We start from the raw sequence: 20000 nt of genomic DNA on the forward strand, positions 1-20000 counted from the left end.
GGGTGCAGTTGTATGGCATATTGCAGGCAATGCGTTGTAAAATGGATGAAATTGTCGTAAAGTAAATGGATAAATACGGACATTACTGACGTGTGGATAGGCAGTATATTCAAACATCATATTATCGTATATCGTATTGCATAATTTAGGAGCTTTTCAGCTGTCAAACATTTAAATGCTCTTTGTAATTTTCATGCATTGATAATATTTTTCAAAGTTCATCATTTGTTGGACAATTTTCCGTTCATATCGCTGATTCAAATCATTAAACATCTAACATACAAGAAGTGTCACGGAAGTCAAAATCGTACTACAAATTTCCTTATCGACATCCGTTTGACATGTCCACTTTTATACATTCGAGAATTTCAGTTAATTAATATACAGAATGCAAATAAATGATTTGTAGATCTATGGTTCATCATTCATAGCAATCAAATTATTATATCGATTAGCTCCCGATCAATGACTATCCCAAAATACATAATTGATTGAATTAGAAGTTTTTGTCTGAAACTTTAAAGTATTCTAAATTGTTACATATAATGTCATTCTTAGAATTGTTTCGTTCTCATAATTTGTCATGCTCAATCGACTCAAGTGGAAAGTAAAACGTGACAATAGCCAATAAAGGACATTGTAAGAGATACCGTAGAAAAAAAAAACATATTTGCAAAAGTGTTGTTCAGTTGTATTGCATGTCAAAGGTAACCGAAGTTCACGTAGTACATTTTGTCCAACATACTGACTGACCTAAAATTTTCCGCTGTCAATGTCACCCAACTTCTAATCTTCGGCCGTTCCTCTTATTCTTGCGGTAAAGATTCTCCAATTGCTTCTAACTTGTGCCTTTTCATTAATGTTTGATATCTATCTCGTTCCGTCATTGAGTTCTTTTAAATTGCTATCGAGAGTTAGAGGTAATGTTGTTGTTGACTATTTGTTTCGGCCAAAGAAATAGTGGATCATTGCTTTATTGTTGAATTTAGACGTGACTAAAAGCATGGGACCCGATTCCCTTCATCCCCGTTTATTGAAAGAAGTGGCCTTTGAAATATCACAGCCGTTATCAACAATATATAATAAGTCTCTTGAATCTGGTACCTAACCCATTGAATGGAAACACGCCAATGTTACTGCCATTCATAAAAAGGGCAGCAAATTGGATGCTGCAAACTACAGACCCATCAGCTAACATGCATACTCTGTAAGGTTATGGAGTCTATCTTGAAAGACCGAATTATGGACTTTCTTGAAAGTCATACGATAACCACCATGGTTTTAGATCAAAGAGATCATGCATTACTCAACTTTTACAGGTGATGGAGGGTCTTACCAAGTTAATTGATCGTGATCAATGCATTGATGTTGTTTATCTTGAGATCCGCAAGGCTTTTGATTCTGTACCTCATGAGAGATTATTCATTAAACTAAAATCATATGGATTTAAAGGGAATATCTTTAACTGGATTAAAGACTTTCTTAATAACCGAATACAAAGAGTCATTGTCAATGTGGTGGGGTCGGATTTTAAGAATGTAATTAAGAATGGCTGGGATATCAGATTTACGACATAGAATATGTCCGAAAAGTTTCCCCCTTAGAATTTGAATTGACAATTTTTGGTTTTGATATTTTGTCTACCAAAGAATTAATCACTACAATTTGCATCTGTCTCTAGGGTCGACCTTGTAGACAAAGGTCTAGAATTTAGAACCGAGTCCCAACTATGAGATCGTTTTAAATTGGCTAGAAAAAAAGAGGTTCGATTCAAATATCAAACGATTCAGGTGCTTTAAAACATGTTAAAAGTACTAGACTGGTCTGGCATTTTATGATTATCGACCAATGTGTGAAACAATAAATTATGTGGCCAAAGTGTTCAAATGTGCTTTTCAATGTACAGCAGTATAATGCTCGTTTATAAGAAGCGTTTTTACAATATAATCGTACTTTTTAAAACTTAACATGTCTCATACATTCGTCCGGCTTAAGCAGATTTCAATTTCATGCAATACTTTGACGTATTGTGCATCGTTTATACTCCGTATTTTTTAGCATGCCATTTACTGCCAGCCAAGTAGATCAACGCATGAAAAAAGCCTTAACCAAGGACACAACAACGTGGCCTGTGTTGTCATCCGTAAAGTTTCTCATGACACTCGTTATCGCTTGATGTTGTGATAAGACGTCAGACGTTCTGGCTTAGTCATCGACGCCATGAGCTTATTTCTTTAGTTTTCTTAACATCTTTTCTAGGAACGTCAAAATACAAATATTTACTAAGGCGGGCGATGTTTTTGTTTTCCTGTCAATTATAAATCGGTAGATGCTGCTGGTTAAAATGCAGGTCATAAATTAAATATCAAACATGTGTCATGTAGGAATGATAATAATAATAATAATATCAGATATGACCTCCAGTTTAAATTTAGCCATCCATACTGTGTTTATTTTGAAGGTGGTTACGTGATCTTAAATAATAATGTGAAGACAGAAACAAATTAGACAGGTGAATGAAAAGTGATAACTGGATGGATATATTGAGACAGAGAGGAGACACACACACACACACACACACAAACACACACACACACACACAAAGAGAGAGAGAGAGAGAGAGAGAGAGAGAGAGAGAAAGAGAGAGAGAGAGAGAGAGAGAGAGAGAGAGAGAGAGAGAGAGAGAGAGAGAGAGAGAGAGAGAGACTGTTGATTTTCGATGTATGAATAAATATTTTCTTTATGCCTTATTGCAACTGATGGTACACTATCATTTGATTTACAACTCTGTTTCACCTATTTCTTTTCATTGTGTTTGTTTTCATTAAGACAAGCAAAAGGAAAACCAACCCCCCCCCCCCCCCCCCCCAGAAAAAAAATTAACAAAAAAAACAAAAAAACAAAACAAAACAAAAACAAAAGCAAACAAACAAACAAACAAACAAACAAACAAAAAACCCAAAACAAACAAAAACAAAAAAAAAACAAAAACAAAACAGAACAAAACAAAACAGAAACAAAACAATAAAGCTAAACAAAAACTAAAAATCGGCCTGTTCTAACATTTAAGTCATTCAATTAAGAGCGGTAAATATATATGTGTATATCGTGTACTCTGGAAAATAAAGTAACGTATTAGAATTAAGATAATTTTAGAGATTTATTTGACAAGATGAGGGCCATTCTAGTCAATCCATATTTGATCAAATTTCAGAAATGTTTGTATAATAAGGAGAAACTGAAGATAGCGTTTTATTTTAATGCTATTGAGACTAATGAATGATGACTTCTGTGACTCTCAAAATTTAACGTATAGTTTTAACTAATTCATGATTTAGCCCCCATTGAAAAATAAAACGAAAAACACACTCCCCCCCCCAAAAAAAAAAAAAAAATAACAAAAACAAAAACAAACAAAAAACACCAAAAAAAAACCCAACAAAAAACAAAAAAAATAAAACCCCAAAAAAACCCCAACTACAACAAAGAACGACAATCAAACAAAAATAAACTAACATAAGTCATAGTGGTAATCGAAACAAATAAATAAAGTAAACTACAAAAAATAGAAACAAAACAAACGCATAGCACATGATATTCTATATTTGTTTAGGGTAAAGACGGACTTGAATATTCAAGTAGAATTTTTGAAGGGCAGCCCTGCATAGGGTCCAAACCAGTTCAGATAAAATCGAAATCTCAAACTCCCGGTCTATTCAATTTTGACATGTGCAGAGAATATTATTATCTCCGATGACACACGTGATTTATTAAGGTTTCATTTGCCGAGAGTTGATTATTTGCTTTCCCACATTGCTTGATTTATTTTAAATCATTTTGAAATGTTACGCAAGTCAAAAACAAACATTCTCACAAAATCCTTGCTTCGGTTGTGTTAAAGTGGGTAGTTCCTAGAGGTTGACAGTTCAAAGATTACAATTATTATATGAAGGCACAGTGTGCCCCTTATCACGGGGCACAACATAATGATATTTAACGAATTATTATCAACTTTGTTATATAATAATCTCAACAATTTATAAAAATCTGAAAGGTGTGTATAAAAGCAGAGAGAGCAAAACAAGAAAAAATGGGCCTGACTCCTAATGACTTAACTGGTAGCCAACAGGTCTGAGGTATGATCCTCAATCGAAGCAGACCGATTTTTGGGATGTTTTTTCTCTCTTGAATTCTTCTTTCTATTTTGACTGACAGTTTCACACACCCCTTAAGATTATTATCGTATACCAATGTCTGCTCTCGAATATTTATATTTAAAAAAGGCCTATTGAAAAGACTATTCTACGTGCCGCAACTCACTGTATCATTCTCTCTCTCTCTCTCTCTCTCTCTCTCTCTCTCTCTCTCTCTCTCTCTCTCTCTTTCTCTGTCCATCCACCCATATATATATATATATATATATATATATATATATATATATATATATATATATAAACATACATACCTATCTATTATCTATATATGTGTCTATTTGTCTATCTATCTATCTATCTATTTATCTATCTATCTATCTATCTATCTATCTATTTATCTATCTATCTATCTATCTATCTATCTTTTTAGTTATCTATTTGTCTATCTTTATATCCACCTGTCTAGAATGCAATCTAAGGCAATACTGTTTCGTGGTACTACGACCCATCAGTGCAGTTTGGCAGATGCTTCTTAAAGCAAAGGGAGATTATATTATGACCAAGAGTGCTCAAACTTCGAATGTAGTGAGCTTTGCATGTTTGCAAGTGACTATATATATGTATGCATGTATGTATTTTTATGTATGCATGCATGTATGTATGTTATGTATGTATGCATGTATGTATGTATGTATGTATGTATGTATGTATGTATGTATGTATGTATGTATGTATGTATGTATGTATGTATGTATGTATGTATGTGTGTATGTATGCATGCATGTATGTATATATGTATGTATGTATGTATGTATGTTTGTATGTATGTATATAAGTATGTATGTTTAGACCATACGGTCTAGCTATCTATTCATCTATCCATATGTCTAACTATCTATCTATCTATCTTTCTATTTCCGGACCTTTTCTAATAGAATCTCTCCTTCTATTTGGTTCCTCTTTTCTTTTACCTCTGTTATCTCTTTATCTGTCTTTATCTATTCCTCACACTTGACCATGCATCTTTTCCCATTAACAACAACACAAAATTGGCTTACATGTTGTCTGTTCCAGAATAAAGCATGTCTTTATTGTATAGATTGTTATCTGGGCATCAAGGACGTCCATAAAGATACTATCAAGACTCCACATGGTTTTATCCGTCTTCAAGATAAAAGTAATTCCCAAGAGTTGCTTAAATATTTTGATTATTTTTTCTCTATATCGTTTATTTATAATATTATGTTTAAAAATGGTACATACATTTGTCAGTACGACCCTACAATTTGTTTGATAATATTGTTTAAAAATGATTTTCTTTGGGGTAGCTTCAGTGGTACCTAAAATGAACTCAGTACAATGACATTGACTGTTCAAATGGTTTTCTAGTCCCATTGTATACAGTTATGTTTCTGGTATGGTAGACAATTCTTGTGATATCCCTATTAAAATATACTTGCTGCATGATGACCTACATATTGTCTTTAAACGGTTTCTTTTTTTCTTTTGTGTTTTATCTCTAAACGCAAATAAAGGATTTTTAATTTACTCTTTGAAGCTCATTTAGATACTTTCGGTTTATAGAAGAAAATAATAAACGAAATATATTTATGTTCTATTTATTCAATTTTGGCATTATCCATTTAATACTTTAAATTTTGTGATAAATGTGTACATAAACTATTTTGTTATTGGGTGTTCGTTAAAGACATAAGGAACTGGTTTCTAAATTGTTTGACATGAACTTTCCTTTTAAACAAGGTGAGAGTTATCACAGACATCACAGGTAAAATAAAGGAAAAATGATAAAAAGGGAAAATATGGGACGAAGGTGGATGAAAGGATTGATAGAGAAGGGAAAAGAAACTATTACTATGAGGGGGTGAAGGAAAGTTTATGAATTAACATTTCACGTATTCACCATGATCAATACGCCTCCTATTTCATATTTTACACATACAGCAAACATGAAATGGAACCAAATTTCCATTTCATATAATACATGTCGCCTTTTGGCATTCTTCTTGCATTAGCACTATTGCATTATCCCTTATTGACTATAACAAGGGACTCATTCACATGTGAGCCGATGGCGTGTTTGTGTGTCAAACGTTTTACACAATGACATAGCGCCTGGGAAAAGGTAATAAACATATCGAAATTATTGTCATCAAACGGTCAATGAATATGCTTAAAGGCTTGATGCTTATCAGATCAGATTAACATTTTATTATTAAAATCTAACAGGTACCGCATGCCCGTTCTAGTCATTAAAGGAATAAGGATGAAAAGATCAAACTAATGTAGACAGAGGGAGAAAAGATGAGAGAAGTAAGAAATTCAAATAATGCAAATATTCAATTTTCAATTTATTGTGAAAGTTTTAACTATTTTACAGTGTTGAAATTATTCATATTAAAAGCGCGACTCTGGTTATGGAGCTGCTCCTTAATTTTATATATACATCCTATTTCCATTGTATTTTTATCTTGTGTAAATTATAACACGTCTGTACAAAAAAAATTTCCTTTTTGGGATGCAATAAAGTATTATTATTATTATTATTATTATTATTATTATTATTATTATTATTATTATTATTATTATTATTATTATTATTATTATTATTATTATTATTATTATTATTATCATTATTATTATTATTCTTATTATTATCATCATTATTATTATTATTATTATTATTATTATTATTATTATTATTATTTTTATTATTATTATCATTATTATTATTATTATTATTATTATTATTATTATTATTATTATCATTATTATTATTATTATTATTATTATTATTATTATTATTTTTATTATTATTATTATTATTATTATTATTATTATTATTATCATCATCATCATCATCATTATTATTATTATTATTATTATTATTATTATTATTTATTATTATTATTATTATTATTATTATTATTATTATTAAATTAGAGGGTGTCAGGAGTAAGATTGGGGAGGAGTGTGATTTAAACAGCAATCATACTTACAGAACCCTCTTTCTTGAACTCGTATGTGCCTTTATCTGTTCTGATCACATCTTTCTCTAGACCAAGTCCATCCACGAAAAGAATACGGACAAGGAATGATAGACACGCCCTCAAGATAAAGGCCAGGAACAGGTTGAGGTGGAGCATGTTTGTTTTGGACTTCAATTTCCTGCCATATATCATATTATCGTAGTTAAAACATGAAAACAGAGCAGACATTGAGATGTAGAATGGCTAAACAAACAAAAGATCCATTTATACAACTCTTCAAGGTTTTCATTATTAAATTCTACATCTGTTTGTCTAAAAAACTCAAAAAAGTATTTCATTTCATCCATAAAGATTGCCAGTGTTGCATCTTTTGAATTCTATAAAATACAATAAATGAAAACATCAAACTATTAAGCACAATCAATCGAAAAGGTTTCAAACATCCGTTTAGTTTATTTATGTTAACAATATTTTGGGTAATTTAAAATGCACTCTACTTATATTGTGTGATTTGAGATAAGGGGACACTCCTTTCTAAAGCTTTGTGTCTTGCCCAGAAGAATATTACATTTTTTGTGAGAGATTTGAACACATGGTATTTTAAATGAAACACAATTTAATTACATCGATTTACATGGTAAACGATAGAAAGTGTCAAACTGTTTCAAAATGTGAAATCGTATTCATGGGTCTAAGAATCGCAATGCTCTGTGAAGAATCAATAAGCTATGTATTTTGCTATAATCTGATAAAAAGACTCCACGGATTTAGAATTTTGGCCAGAAAACTAGTACTTCAAAAATCGATCGATTAAAATGACATTCATCTTGTCAAAAACTACCTCTCAAATCTGGGACTTTAATGGAATGAAGCTGTAAACGTTTTAAATCCTTTTCATATTTCATAGGGGTTTCAGATAGCTCAGTTGATAGAGCACCCGCTTCACACGTAAACGGATCGAGATTGATCCTGTGTGACGTCGAGATTTTTTTCTGAACCCTCTTCACCCAGCAGTGATTGGGTAGCTAGGTCTACTAGATGGCGGAAAGTTGCTTGTTGTAGAGAAGTGTCCTATCAAAGGATCAAAGGATAGTAAGCAATTACAATTGCCCATTTGACGCTTATGAAACCAGGATATACCACGGCTCTATAGATCAAATGGCCCTGAAGAACTACTTTATCATCCCATAGACCTTTCATTCATGTCACAATACTCTACTGAGCTTTCTTTCATGGCAAAATGCACCGAATACTGTGCAATGATATAATATACCTATTTCATTTTCACAAAAAAAAATACAAAAAAACCTAACAAACTGTCACCTGATGCTCACCAATATTAAATCAAAATGATCCTCAACTTGTGAAAACGAATTAAACCCGCTACTTCTTTTAAATTCTTGGGTTTTAAGGTCATTTAACAACATAATTGTCATTGTAATCTACTTATTTAGAAAGTGAAAATTTGCTGGCCAAAATAAAACGACGTTTTGTCATTGTGTGGCATAGCAATATACTCTGCCACACTCTTCAAAAACACAGTGTCAGAAAACTCGTGTTTCAAATATCGATTGATTAAAATGACCCTCAACTTGTCAAACATTCTCAAACCTGAGACTTCAAGAAAGTTGAGGACTGGGCTGGGGTTTGGAATTAAAATGCTTTTCAACTTTACCTTGAGCAGCAAATAATGAAGACGGCAAGAACCAAGGAGACAAGGCTGATACCGTATCCAATACTGGAAATGAGAAGTAGTCTGGCTCTATGTTCCTGGAAATAAATAATCAGATTATCTTAGAGTGTTGCCTCCCTACAGTAACTAAACACATATTATTCTATGCGAAGGGGCCCTTTTGTTAAGGCATTACACTGTGACTCGGATGGTCCTGGGTTCGAGCACCACTTCTGGTACTTTCGTTTTTTCCCCTTGGGCAAGATAATTAACTCTCAACTAACTCACTTTGGGCAACATGGGTCATTCCTGTTGACATCAGACAACTTGTTTGATGAATTATCTATATCCCTTCATCGAATGCTTAGGCGACGGTATCTAATAGTGCTCTGGCGGAAAGCGTAATTTCTTACACTCTTGCGTTATGGAATTCGAACTTTGTTCCCAACTCGCACTCGCAAACTCGTGCAGCGGTTGGGAATACGTCCGGAATTCCAAAAAAGCAAGAATGTAAGAATCGTATAATATTTCATGACAGCCTCTTTGATGAATGCAGAAGAATGAGTAGACCCTCTATAATGAAACAATGTCATTATTTATGCCATTTTTACCGACTTATTTCGATGAAAAGGGAAACCATTTTAAAATAGCTATTTTTATTTAACTTAAACATAGAAAAAAAAACTGAAAATAAAATAAAATTTTGCTTTTTGCAGATTTTTCTTCAGCGTTCAAAAATTGACTAGTCTGAATTTAAACAAGTATATAATTGCTTGGGTGCTCGAATTTCTTACGGAGAGAGCACAATATGTTCAATTAGGACAAAACAAATCTTCCTGTATAACTACAAATACTGGTGCTCCTCAAGGTTGTGTATTGTCCCCTGTATTATTCACAATATACACGAATGACTGTGAGAAGTCAAAACCTGAGTGTACCTTTAATAAAGTTTGCAGATGACACCACTCTTCAAGGCCTCATAACAAATGGCAACGAAGTGGCTTATAGGCAAGAAATTGATAGATTTGTGTCTTGGTGTGATGCCCACCACCTAGAGCTTAACATAAGCAAGACAAAGGAGCAAGTGATTGACTTTAGGAGAGTGAAGGAACCGATAGAACCGTTAAAATTAAAGGACCAATTCGTCCAGCGAGTTCCTCACTACAAATACCTTGGTGTAACGATTGATGACAGGCTCAAGTGGGATGAACACTTGAAAATAATTAGGCATAAGATGTGCAGACGTACATATTTTTTATCAAAACTCTCTCAGTTTAGAATAGATAAAACCCTCTGCACATTATTTTATAGAGCAGTAATCGAAAGTGTTTGTCATTTTGTATAACAGCTTGGGGAGGCAATTGCTTAGCAGTGGAAAGGAACAAAATTAATTCAAATATTAAAAAATCCATTAAACGCTATATAAATGATGTTGACGATGTAGATCTTTTATACGAGAAATTTTGTATAAATAAAATAACTGAAATATTAAATGACCAGTATCATCCACTAAGACCATCAATTATTATGTCAGAAAGAAGTGGTCGCCCTTTCTCTATTTCAACGAAAACAGAGAGACACCGAAAATCTTTTCTGCCGTCCAGTATTAGGCTTTATAACAACAAGCAGTAATAATTTTATATAATTATTTCTCATTTTTAATTTTTTAAAATATAAATATTAATTTATTAATTTATTTGTTTTGCAATCTTTTCAATTTTCAATTTATAGTGACAGTTTTAACTATTTTACAGTGTTGATATTATTCATATTATAAAGCGCAGCTCTGGTTATAGAGCTGCTCCTTTTTTTTATATATACATCCTATTTCCATTGTATTTTTATCTTATTGTGTAAATTATAACACGTCTGTACAAAAAATTTCCTTTTTGGGATGCAATAAAGTATTATTATTATTATTATTATTATTATTAAAAGGTGTCTACATGTAATGAAAGATTACTGCTATTCAAGGCAACTTTCCACTTAATTTGGGCATAATAATTATATTTTTGTCATGACTGTTTCCATCTAGCATGCGTATTTGATTTTACTATATTATTTTTAAAACTAAAATTCATGGACCTCAGCAAAGACCCCGTAATCGATATAATCCAATGAAGATAAGTGTATAAACATTTCCTAAGCTAGTGTCCTTGAACCAATCCTTAGTGCGAAAAGCGGATTTCTTCCGTCTTTTGAAGCAACTAAAATAAGATATTTTATGTGATTTTATGAGATTTGTTGCTAGAATTATGTTAATTCGGGCGTTTGTAATGTCGTCTTGAATAGAAATTGTCGCTATTAAGTATCTAAAAATCAGCGGGATGATGATAGAACCTTGGAATTGGAAACGAATAATGATCTTCCGACAATATATATATATATATATATCTTTCTCTCTCTCTCTCTCTCTCTCTCTCTCTCTCTCTCTCTCTCTCTCTCTCTCTGTCTCGCAATTACTTTTTTACGAAACCCGCCGAAAAAAATAATCTCAGGTTCACTCCCCACTGGTGTACACATCCTTGAGTCAGGTTCACTCCCCACTGTTGCCTCCTTCCCATAACTTTGTCAGATTTTGTCTGGTTTCGTTGGGTTTAGTCTGGTTTTGGCGGGTTTCGTAAAAAAGAAAGATAAAGTGAGTAAATGTGACTCATTCATTAATAAGGGAATAACACAAAACAAACGACGCTTGGCCTTTTTCAAATAAACACGATATGTATATCTATATATAATATTTGACAATCTAATAATAATAATAATAATAATAATAATAATAATAATAATAATAATAATAATAATAATAATAATGATATATATATAATAATAATAATAATAATAATAATAATAATAATAATAATAATAATAATAATAATAATAATAATAATAATAATAATTATTATTATTATTATTATTATATATATATTTCGTGTTTATTTGAAGAAGGCCAAAGGCCAAAACGTTTGTTTTGTGTTGTTCCCTTATTTATGAGTCACATTTACTCCCTTTATCTTTCTCTCCATTTTATTGACTCATTTCGGCACCTCTAGTTTTGGGTTTTGACTCAATAAATCTTGAGGACTTTGGATCATTTTTGGATAGTGTTGGGGGTGAATTATTACTTTGCAAAGCTATTTATTAGTGCCGTTTTCCTTATTCTTCCCTTGGAACTACGAATTTTTTACATTTCATGTCGGCAGCTCTGTACTTGGGATCAGACTACTAATTAAGGAAGGATTTTTCTGCAAGACCTATTCCTATGGACTTTACAAGATCCAATGCATTGCGTGATTTTTGTTGGCGTGAGGAATCGTAATAGTTTCTCTAAATTGATCCTTGACAGCCAAATAATGAACGTGAATAGGTCAAAATTTGACCCTTAATGACATCCAATCATTTGATTCAGGCCTATTCTTGGAAATGATGGACAAGTTTTATTGAATATTTGTGTCACCAGTCCTCGTAAACGGAAAATATCTAATAATAGTAGAGAATACTCAATATTATAATATATTTTCTTCCTGTTATAATGACAACAACAACAATAACAACAAAAAATATCAATAAAAACAATAATGATACTGATGATGATGAGGATGATAATAATGACAATGATAACAACAATAATAATAATAACAATAATAATAATAATAATGATAATAATAATAATGATGATGATGATAATAATAATAATGATAATAATAATAATAATAATAATAATAATAAATAATAATAATAATAATAATAATAATAATCATAATAATAATAATCATAATAATAATAATAATAATAATAATAATAATAATAATAATAATAATAATAATAATAATAATAATAATAATAATAATAATAATAATAATAATAATAATAATATGATGATGATAATGATAATAATAATGATAATAATATCAATAATAATAATTATTACTATTATTATTATTATTATTATTATTATTATTATTATTATTATGATTTTGAGAATAATAACAATGATGATAATAATAATGATCATGGTGATTATGATGATAATTATAATTCTAAAAATAAATCACCATCACAATAACAATAAATAATGATAGTAATACTAGTAATAATTAGCTAAATAGATTAATAGTATAAAAATAATTAATTAGTGACAATGGTAGTATTAATAATAGTAAAAGTAGTCGTAGTAGTAGTAGTAGTAGTAGTAGTAGTAGTAGTAGTAGTAGTAGTAGTAGTAGTAGTAGTAGTAGTAGTAGTAGTAGTAGTAGTAGTAGTAGTAGTAGTAGTAGTAGTAGTAGTAGTTGGAGCTGTAATGATAGTAACAGTCAAAATAGTGGAAGTAGAAGTGCGTATTCTAGTAGTTTCAACATCATCATTGGTATCGATAAGCACATTAATTTAAGATTCTTATCATATCCTTTTGCTCTAATCCAACAAATGTATTACGAAGTCCAACAAAAATAGTACACGGAATCTCTTACTGGTACAATAATTAATTGGTGATAAAGTTGTTAGCTTGAATGTATTTTTAAGACACACACACACATATACAAATGATGACATAGACTATATATCTATGTAAATATTTTCTTGAGTGTATTCAGGAAATACAACGACGATTAGAAGCGATTAACCCAATCTTTTCCTTTAATAAAGAGTCTTTTTTTTCTTCGGAATGAAAGTCATGCTTAATTTGTCTTCACTTTGTCAATTTACCTTAATATATATATATATATATATATATATATATATATATATATATATATATATATATATATATATAATCCCTTTTAATTTGTTTTTTCCTCTATTAATCTTTCAAATCCATCTATTATTATTCTTTTAAATTCCATGAATAATTTATGGTTTCAGACTCGATACGTCTTGATTTTGACCTTGAAAGATTATAAAATCTGCTGTCTTAAGTAAGGAAAACAATTACAATTATCTAAGATAAACATAAACATAGAAACATATAGATAAATAAACTATAAAGAAACAAATGAATAAAATGCTATCAATGAAAGATTAAGTAAATAAAGCAATAAATAAAGAGATAATGAGTGATAACTGAATAAATAGTGGAAGAATGAAAATCAAGTAAATGATTAATTCATATGATTTAATATTCTTTGCAAAGTCTTTAAAGGGTGGTAGGGGAGGGGGAGACGGCGGGGGGGGGGGGGGGGGGGGGGGGCGGGGGGTTAAAAGAGACTTGATTTCTTTAAATCAAATGTCTCTTATTATTCATATGATTATTGCTGTTAGCCTCCTTGTCCACCCAGCTATGATTGGTAACAACAAGAAATGAAGTGAGCAAAGAAGTACCAGAAACAATAGCGAATAAAAAGATATTGTGTTGATAGGGTGTTGAACCCATAATATAGATTTGATTGTAGAGCGGTCATCTCGTGGGCAGGTGGAGGTGTATTTATAGTCAGATTCTGGCCTCAACTCCCCATCACAACAAAAATGTATTTTCTCTTTGTCTTCTGGCGCTTCAATAACTTCATTTCTTTTAGTTATTATTAACATAAGCACTTGCTCCACTCACCTTTCTGGATGATCAGTAGTTAGCTCGGCCTTTTAGACCTGGCGTAGTGTACTTGTGATAAGCTGGCATCCAAATCAAGGGATAGCAAGCTATTCTTAATCTAGTTCAAGTTCATTATCGCTGCAGAAACCGGATAAAGTCCGGCTGCATTGACCTTGCTGCTCTACAAGACTGCTGTTGGCATCGCAATTTTCATTAAGAAAACTATGTTAGAGTAGTAGTACATACTAAAGTCTGGAGCGGGCACTTGTATAATTAATGATGAGACATAATATAGGGTATGGAGAAGCGCCAGATGAAAACAGAATAAATATATCACGGTGTAGGAGCCAAAGTCGTATCCAACTGTCGAGACACACTCCGCATGGCTGAAAGAGAGAGAGAGAGAGTGAGAGAGAGAGAGATAGAGAGAGAGAGAGAGACAGAGAGAGACACACACACACACAGAGAGAGAGAGAGAGAGAGAGAGAGAGAGAGAGAGAGAGAGAGAGAGAGAGAGAGAGAGAGAGAGAACAGCGAGCGGGTTCAATAGCTACTGAGCCATCCAACAACTCAAAAATATTGCTTTTAAACTTAGCACCTATCCTCTCAACTACCTAGGGGATCAAATCGAGAAAAGCTCACTGACCCCGGAACTTTCTCGCGAGCAAATTAATGCTATGCGCTCTTCTCTGTATGGATCAAGACAAACTTGTAAACAAATAAGACGCACGCACCTTCTGTAGTTGAGAGAAGAAAGTATGCACGTCAGCTACTAAGTTTGAAAGCCATCATACTTTTGTGTGGCCGGATGGCTCAGTGGCTAGTCCGACCTCTCTCTGTTCTCCTTCTCAGTCAGGCGGGGGGTGCCGTGTCAGTTGGATCCCAGGTTGTCTCCGATACCATGATATTTTTATTCTCTTGTTTTCACCTGGCACTGACTTCTCCATATCCTATATTTCTCGTACACACTAAAGTGCAGCCCGAGTTACTCTCTCCATAAGATAATAATACATGATGCCAAGTTAGAGTAAATTCCAACTCCATCCAGTTCTGTCGGACTCTGAAAAACCACGTAGATATCTAAAAATGGTAACAAAACTCGTATTTCCTAATATATCCACCGATCGATTAAAATGAAATGCGTCTTTCGTGAAGTCGCAGGTTTGAGAGTTTTTGGAAAGGTCAGGTTAATTTTAATCGATCGATATATAAAGGACGAGTTGCTGTTTGTTTTTGGCCAAAATTTTAAATACCTGCATTTTTTGTTTTCAAAGCAGAGTAGTAAATTTTCAGGTAAGACATATTGATAAGTTACTAAAATAGGAAACCAAAAGACCGAGATAAATGTTTTAAAATAGTGGAGTAAACACATATTTAAATAAATAGGAAGTGTCAAATTTATGTTAAAGTGCGAGTTATGCGATTACGCTACATTCTTACAAGATTATTCAATTTCAATTTAATAAGATAATCTAATGTGTAGAAAGCAACAGAGTGCATCCACGTGCAAAACTCTCAGCTCCTGCAGGTGATGAATTTCAACATGATTCATCTGTCGTTCACAATTCAGTTTCTTACCCATGTGGATAGATCAACAAGTTATTTATCGAACCTCGATAGAGACACTGGGATTTTAACAATTGTTCTTTTAATGATTCACTAATATTAGTACACTATTATTCAGAAAAGTGAGTGGAGCAGGCACTTATGTTGGTAACAACAAGATATGAAGTGAGTAGAAAAGTGCCAGAAGACAATAGAGAATAAAAAATTTTTTCGCGGCGGTGGTGGGGTTTGAACCTGCGACCTTATTGGTACGACAACTCCGCCTGGCAGGTGAGAGCGTGGCTCTACCGTGTGAGCTATCCACGAACACAAAAATATTCGTTTCAAACCCAAAGTCATTTCTAGATCCCTCTCTCACCCACTTCTTGAGATCGCCGATTCGTTCACCACCATCGCGAAGTATTTTTGACCAGCAGTTAAGCTTAATAGCCAATATTCTCATCACAAACATATAACATAGAAACGATTGAGACATTGAGTATGCTCCGGTGTATGGGGTGAATTTTTAATTCAGAAAAGTGAGTGGAGCAGGCACTTATGTTGGTAACAACAAGATATGAAGTGAGTAGAAAAGTGCCAGAAGACAATAGAGAATAAAAAATTTTTTCGCGGCGGTGGTGGGGTTTGAACCTGCGACCTTATTGGTACGACAACTCCGCCTGGCAGGTGAGAGCGTGGCTCTACCGTGTGAGCTATCCACGAACACAAAAATATTCGTTTCAAACCCAAAGTCATTTCTAGATCCCTCTCTCACCCACTTCTTGAGATCGCCGATTCGTTCACCACCATCGCGAAGTATTTTTGACCAGCAGTTAAGCTTAATAGCCAATATTCTCATCACAAACATATAACATAGAAACGATTGAGACATTGAGTATGCTCCGGTGTATGGGGTGAATTTTTAATTCAGAAAAGTGAGTGGAGCAGGCACTTATGTTGGTAACAACAAGATATGAAGTGAGTAGAAAAGTGCCAGAAGACAATGAATTTATGTGAATTTCATAGCTAATTTAGGTCACGGAAAATTGATGTCTCCTATATCTCCTAAGTAATTGACGGGTGATGATAAATTATTTAGCAGGAGACTGTTTTAAGATAAACGATTAGATCTCGTTAGGATAACTTATTAAAGAAGGTGAACGATATATATCATTTCTACCTGTATTGTTGCTTTGTGGACTCGTGATAATTTAAAGGATAAATGAATGTTGCTTGATTTTGTCAAGAAATTAGATTCCTGCTCAAAGTCCATTTGCTATAAAAACATTCTACTACTACTACTACTACTACTACTACTACTACTACTACTACTACTACTACTACTACTACTACTACTGCTACTACTACTAGTACTACTACTACTACTACTACTACTACTACTACTACTACTACTACTACTACTACTACTACTACTACTATTACTACTGGGTACTATTCTCAGTCCTATGAACTTTGACTGAATGATGACTTATGCAAACAGTACAGACTTATAGTGCTCTAGCTAGACTAGTTCATTTTAAAAATCTAAACTAATATTTTTGCGTATATATATATGTGTGTATATATATATATATATATATATATATATATATATATATATATATATATATATATATATATACATATATATTATATATATACATAATATATATATAATTATATATATATATATATATATATATATATATATATATGTATATATATATATATATATATATATATATATATATATATATATATATATATATATATAAATATATAGATATATGAGTGTGTAAAGATAACCGAAAGAAAAAAATACAAAATTTCTTAAAATCATTCTTTGCTAAGTCCATGGAGTAGTTGTTAATACGTACTATATATATAGAGAGAGTACAATTAATTAATTCTTAATGTAATGGAACCATCACCCCAGCTTACACTAAAGCAACTTACTTTCGCCTCCTGTATCTCGCTGAGTGAGGTCGTTGGTGTAGATAAAGATCCAGCACTGTCATTAGACAAACAACTGTGGAAATTAGTCCAGGGACTTTTTAACTCTTTGTGGACGAACCAGGATCCATTGGCCTCGCAGTAACGAGTGGCATTCTCTGTGAATGAAATCATTATTTAGACACATTAAACTCATTTAAGTTTGTCTGGTTTGTTTCAAGGGTTACACTTATTTTAGTCAGATTCTTCAAAGAACGATCTGCTAAGGTCTGCTATTCTGAATATTTTAGAAAGATCAGTAAAAACGGTTATTGTTCGTATAAGAATGGTCCTAAATTGTATAATTCCGTAAGAGACTGCATGATTCATTCTGTGTATACGTCATTCCGTCATCAAGATGTAAATACACAAAATTGAAAAGAACTTTACAGTTAATAAAGAGCTGTAAAGTGCTATCTTTGTTTGATTACAATATAGTAACCTATTATCAAAGAGACTCTTTCACTACATCATTCACAACATTTGATGAACTTAAGAGAGATTTTCCACCAAGAGCTAATTCATCGCCAAGATCATGAGCTATTTCTTCAATTCTGACCGATGTTGTTTATTTATCTACCCATTTTATGGCTTTATTTCCAAAATGTTGACGTAAAAATTGAGATGCGTTTAGAAAATTGGATGGTGCTTCTAGTATGCAGAAGATAGGAAGACGTTTTTCAATATCTTGAAATAATAATATAACAAACCGTGGATATCAAATCCGTGTATGTAATCAGGACAGGGTTGAGTATGAAGTGTGTCTGGACTAGACTCTCCCCAGCAAAGGATACCATCCCAGACACTTTCGCAGTGACCCGGAGTACCTGAAAAAGGAAACGATCAAATACATTATATATCACCTTTGATTTATTTACTTGAGCGGGGGATTTTACGGACAAGAGTTCATTAAAGCTCGAGTCGCATTGTTATATTGACTCATCTAGCGGAAACAGATATTTGGTTTGGATATTTATTTGGATATATTTGGATATTTGATTTTTATACGATTTGCAGCACCAACAAAACGAGAGAAATATTCCCTTCTTGGATGCATGAAAGGTTATTAAAGGTATTGTTGAGTTGAGGGCCGATTAAATGCGACTTGCTTCTCTCGAAACCTAATTTATGGGGAAGTATTGAAGTGCGTTCTCGGACAATGTTTACGTGATGGGACTGATATTAGTGGGAAACGGAAACGGGAATTTCCAAACAAAGTATTATCCGGCAAAATGCAAGGCGAGTTCAGTGGATTTGGGAAAACCAAATCTCTGATTCGAACAATATACTTAATTTCCTGTGACGAGACCCCAATGTAGTCGTATTCTCATATAAATTACAACATGTGCCCCAAACATTATCCCAAGTCACATTTGTGAGACGGGTCTCATCTTTAATTCCCATGCCGCTCTGCATGTTTAGCGACAATAATAGGCCAGAATAACTAGAGCACTCGTATATTTTCTAGTTGATTATTTCTATCGATAACACGCACATGAATAATTACGGAACAATTGATGTTTTTCGTATGAATCAATGGCCTTAAACATTTGTTTGCAATTTTTAAAACAAAAACGTGTTCGTTCCATTAAAAAATACGCTAATACGGGACTAAAAGACTCCAGTTAACTATAAGAAAACCTCATAAAATAAATAAAGATAATAAAGCAATTCATGAAATCTAGGCTTCAATTGTGATTTTCCAATACAACACGGGTCATGGGTTCAAGACCAATTCTTTCTATACTGAGAACGAAGGTATTTCTCTCTATGACAACGATAACAACTTGAGATTTCAAAATTATATCAGAGTTTGTCTATCAAATCAGCAAATCAAAAACAACATCTTTAAAAATAGCAAAATCTTTTGAAAAAAAAGATATTTGTGATTCTACGTTTTCTTGTTGCGACTATAAATGATCGAATCATGTTAGAATAAACCCAAACATCCAGGTTAAGGATGGATTACTGAAACTTTTACATGAATAAAATTTGGTCGTTTATCACGAGTATCAAGATGCTTCTACTTGGAGGTCACGAGACGGCGATCGAATGTGAATAAAGAACCTAGTATAACGCTGGAAAAGTATCCGGCAAATACAAATTCG

General features: G+C 32.5%; 1 protein-coding gene across 4 annotated transcripts in view; it reads right to left on the reverse strand.

Moving 5' to 3' along the window:
• The window catches only part of LOC144965448 (parathyroid hormone/parathyroid hormone-related peptide receptor-like), a 143322-nt gene that overhangs the window by 26441 nt on the left and 96881 nt on the right, over positions 1-20000 (reverse strand). For all 4 annotated transcript variants that reach the window (XM_078900802.1, XM_078900801.1, XM_078900803.1 and 1 more), the window contains 4 exons: positions 18603-18719; positions 17857-18011; positions 8838-8932; positions 7172-7340 (listed from right to left, as the gene is read on the reverse strand). In XM_078900802.1, the coding sequence (XP_078756928.1) occupies positions 7172-7340; positions 8838-8932; positions 17857-18011; positions 18603-18719 (536 nt within the window). The remainder of the gene's footprint in view (positions 1-7171; positions 7341-8837; positions 8933-17856; positions 18012-18602; positions 18720-20000) is intronic.

This window comes from Berghia stephanieae, chromosome 2 (genome assembly GCF_034508935.2).
Source record: "Berghia stephanieae isolate SIO BIC M18660-M18661 chromosome 2, UCSD_Bste_1.3, whole genome shotgun sequence".
In the NCBI taxonomy this organism is placed as follows: Eukaryota; Metazoa; Mollusca; class Gastropoda; order Nudibranchia; family Aeolidiidae; genus Berghia; species Berghia stephanieae.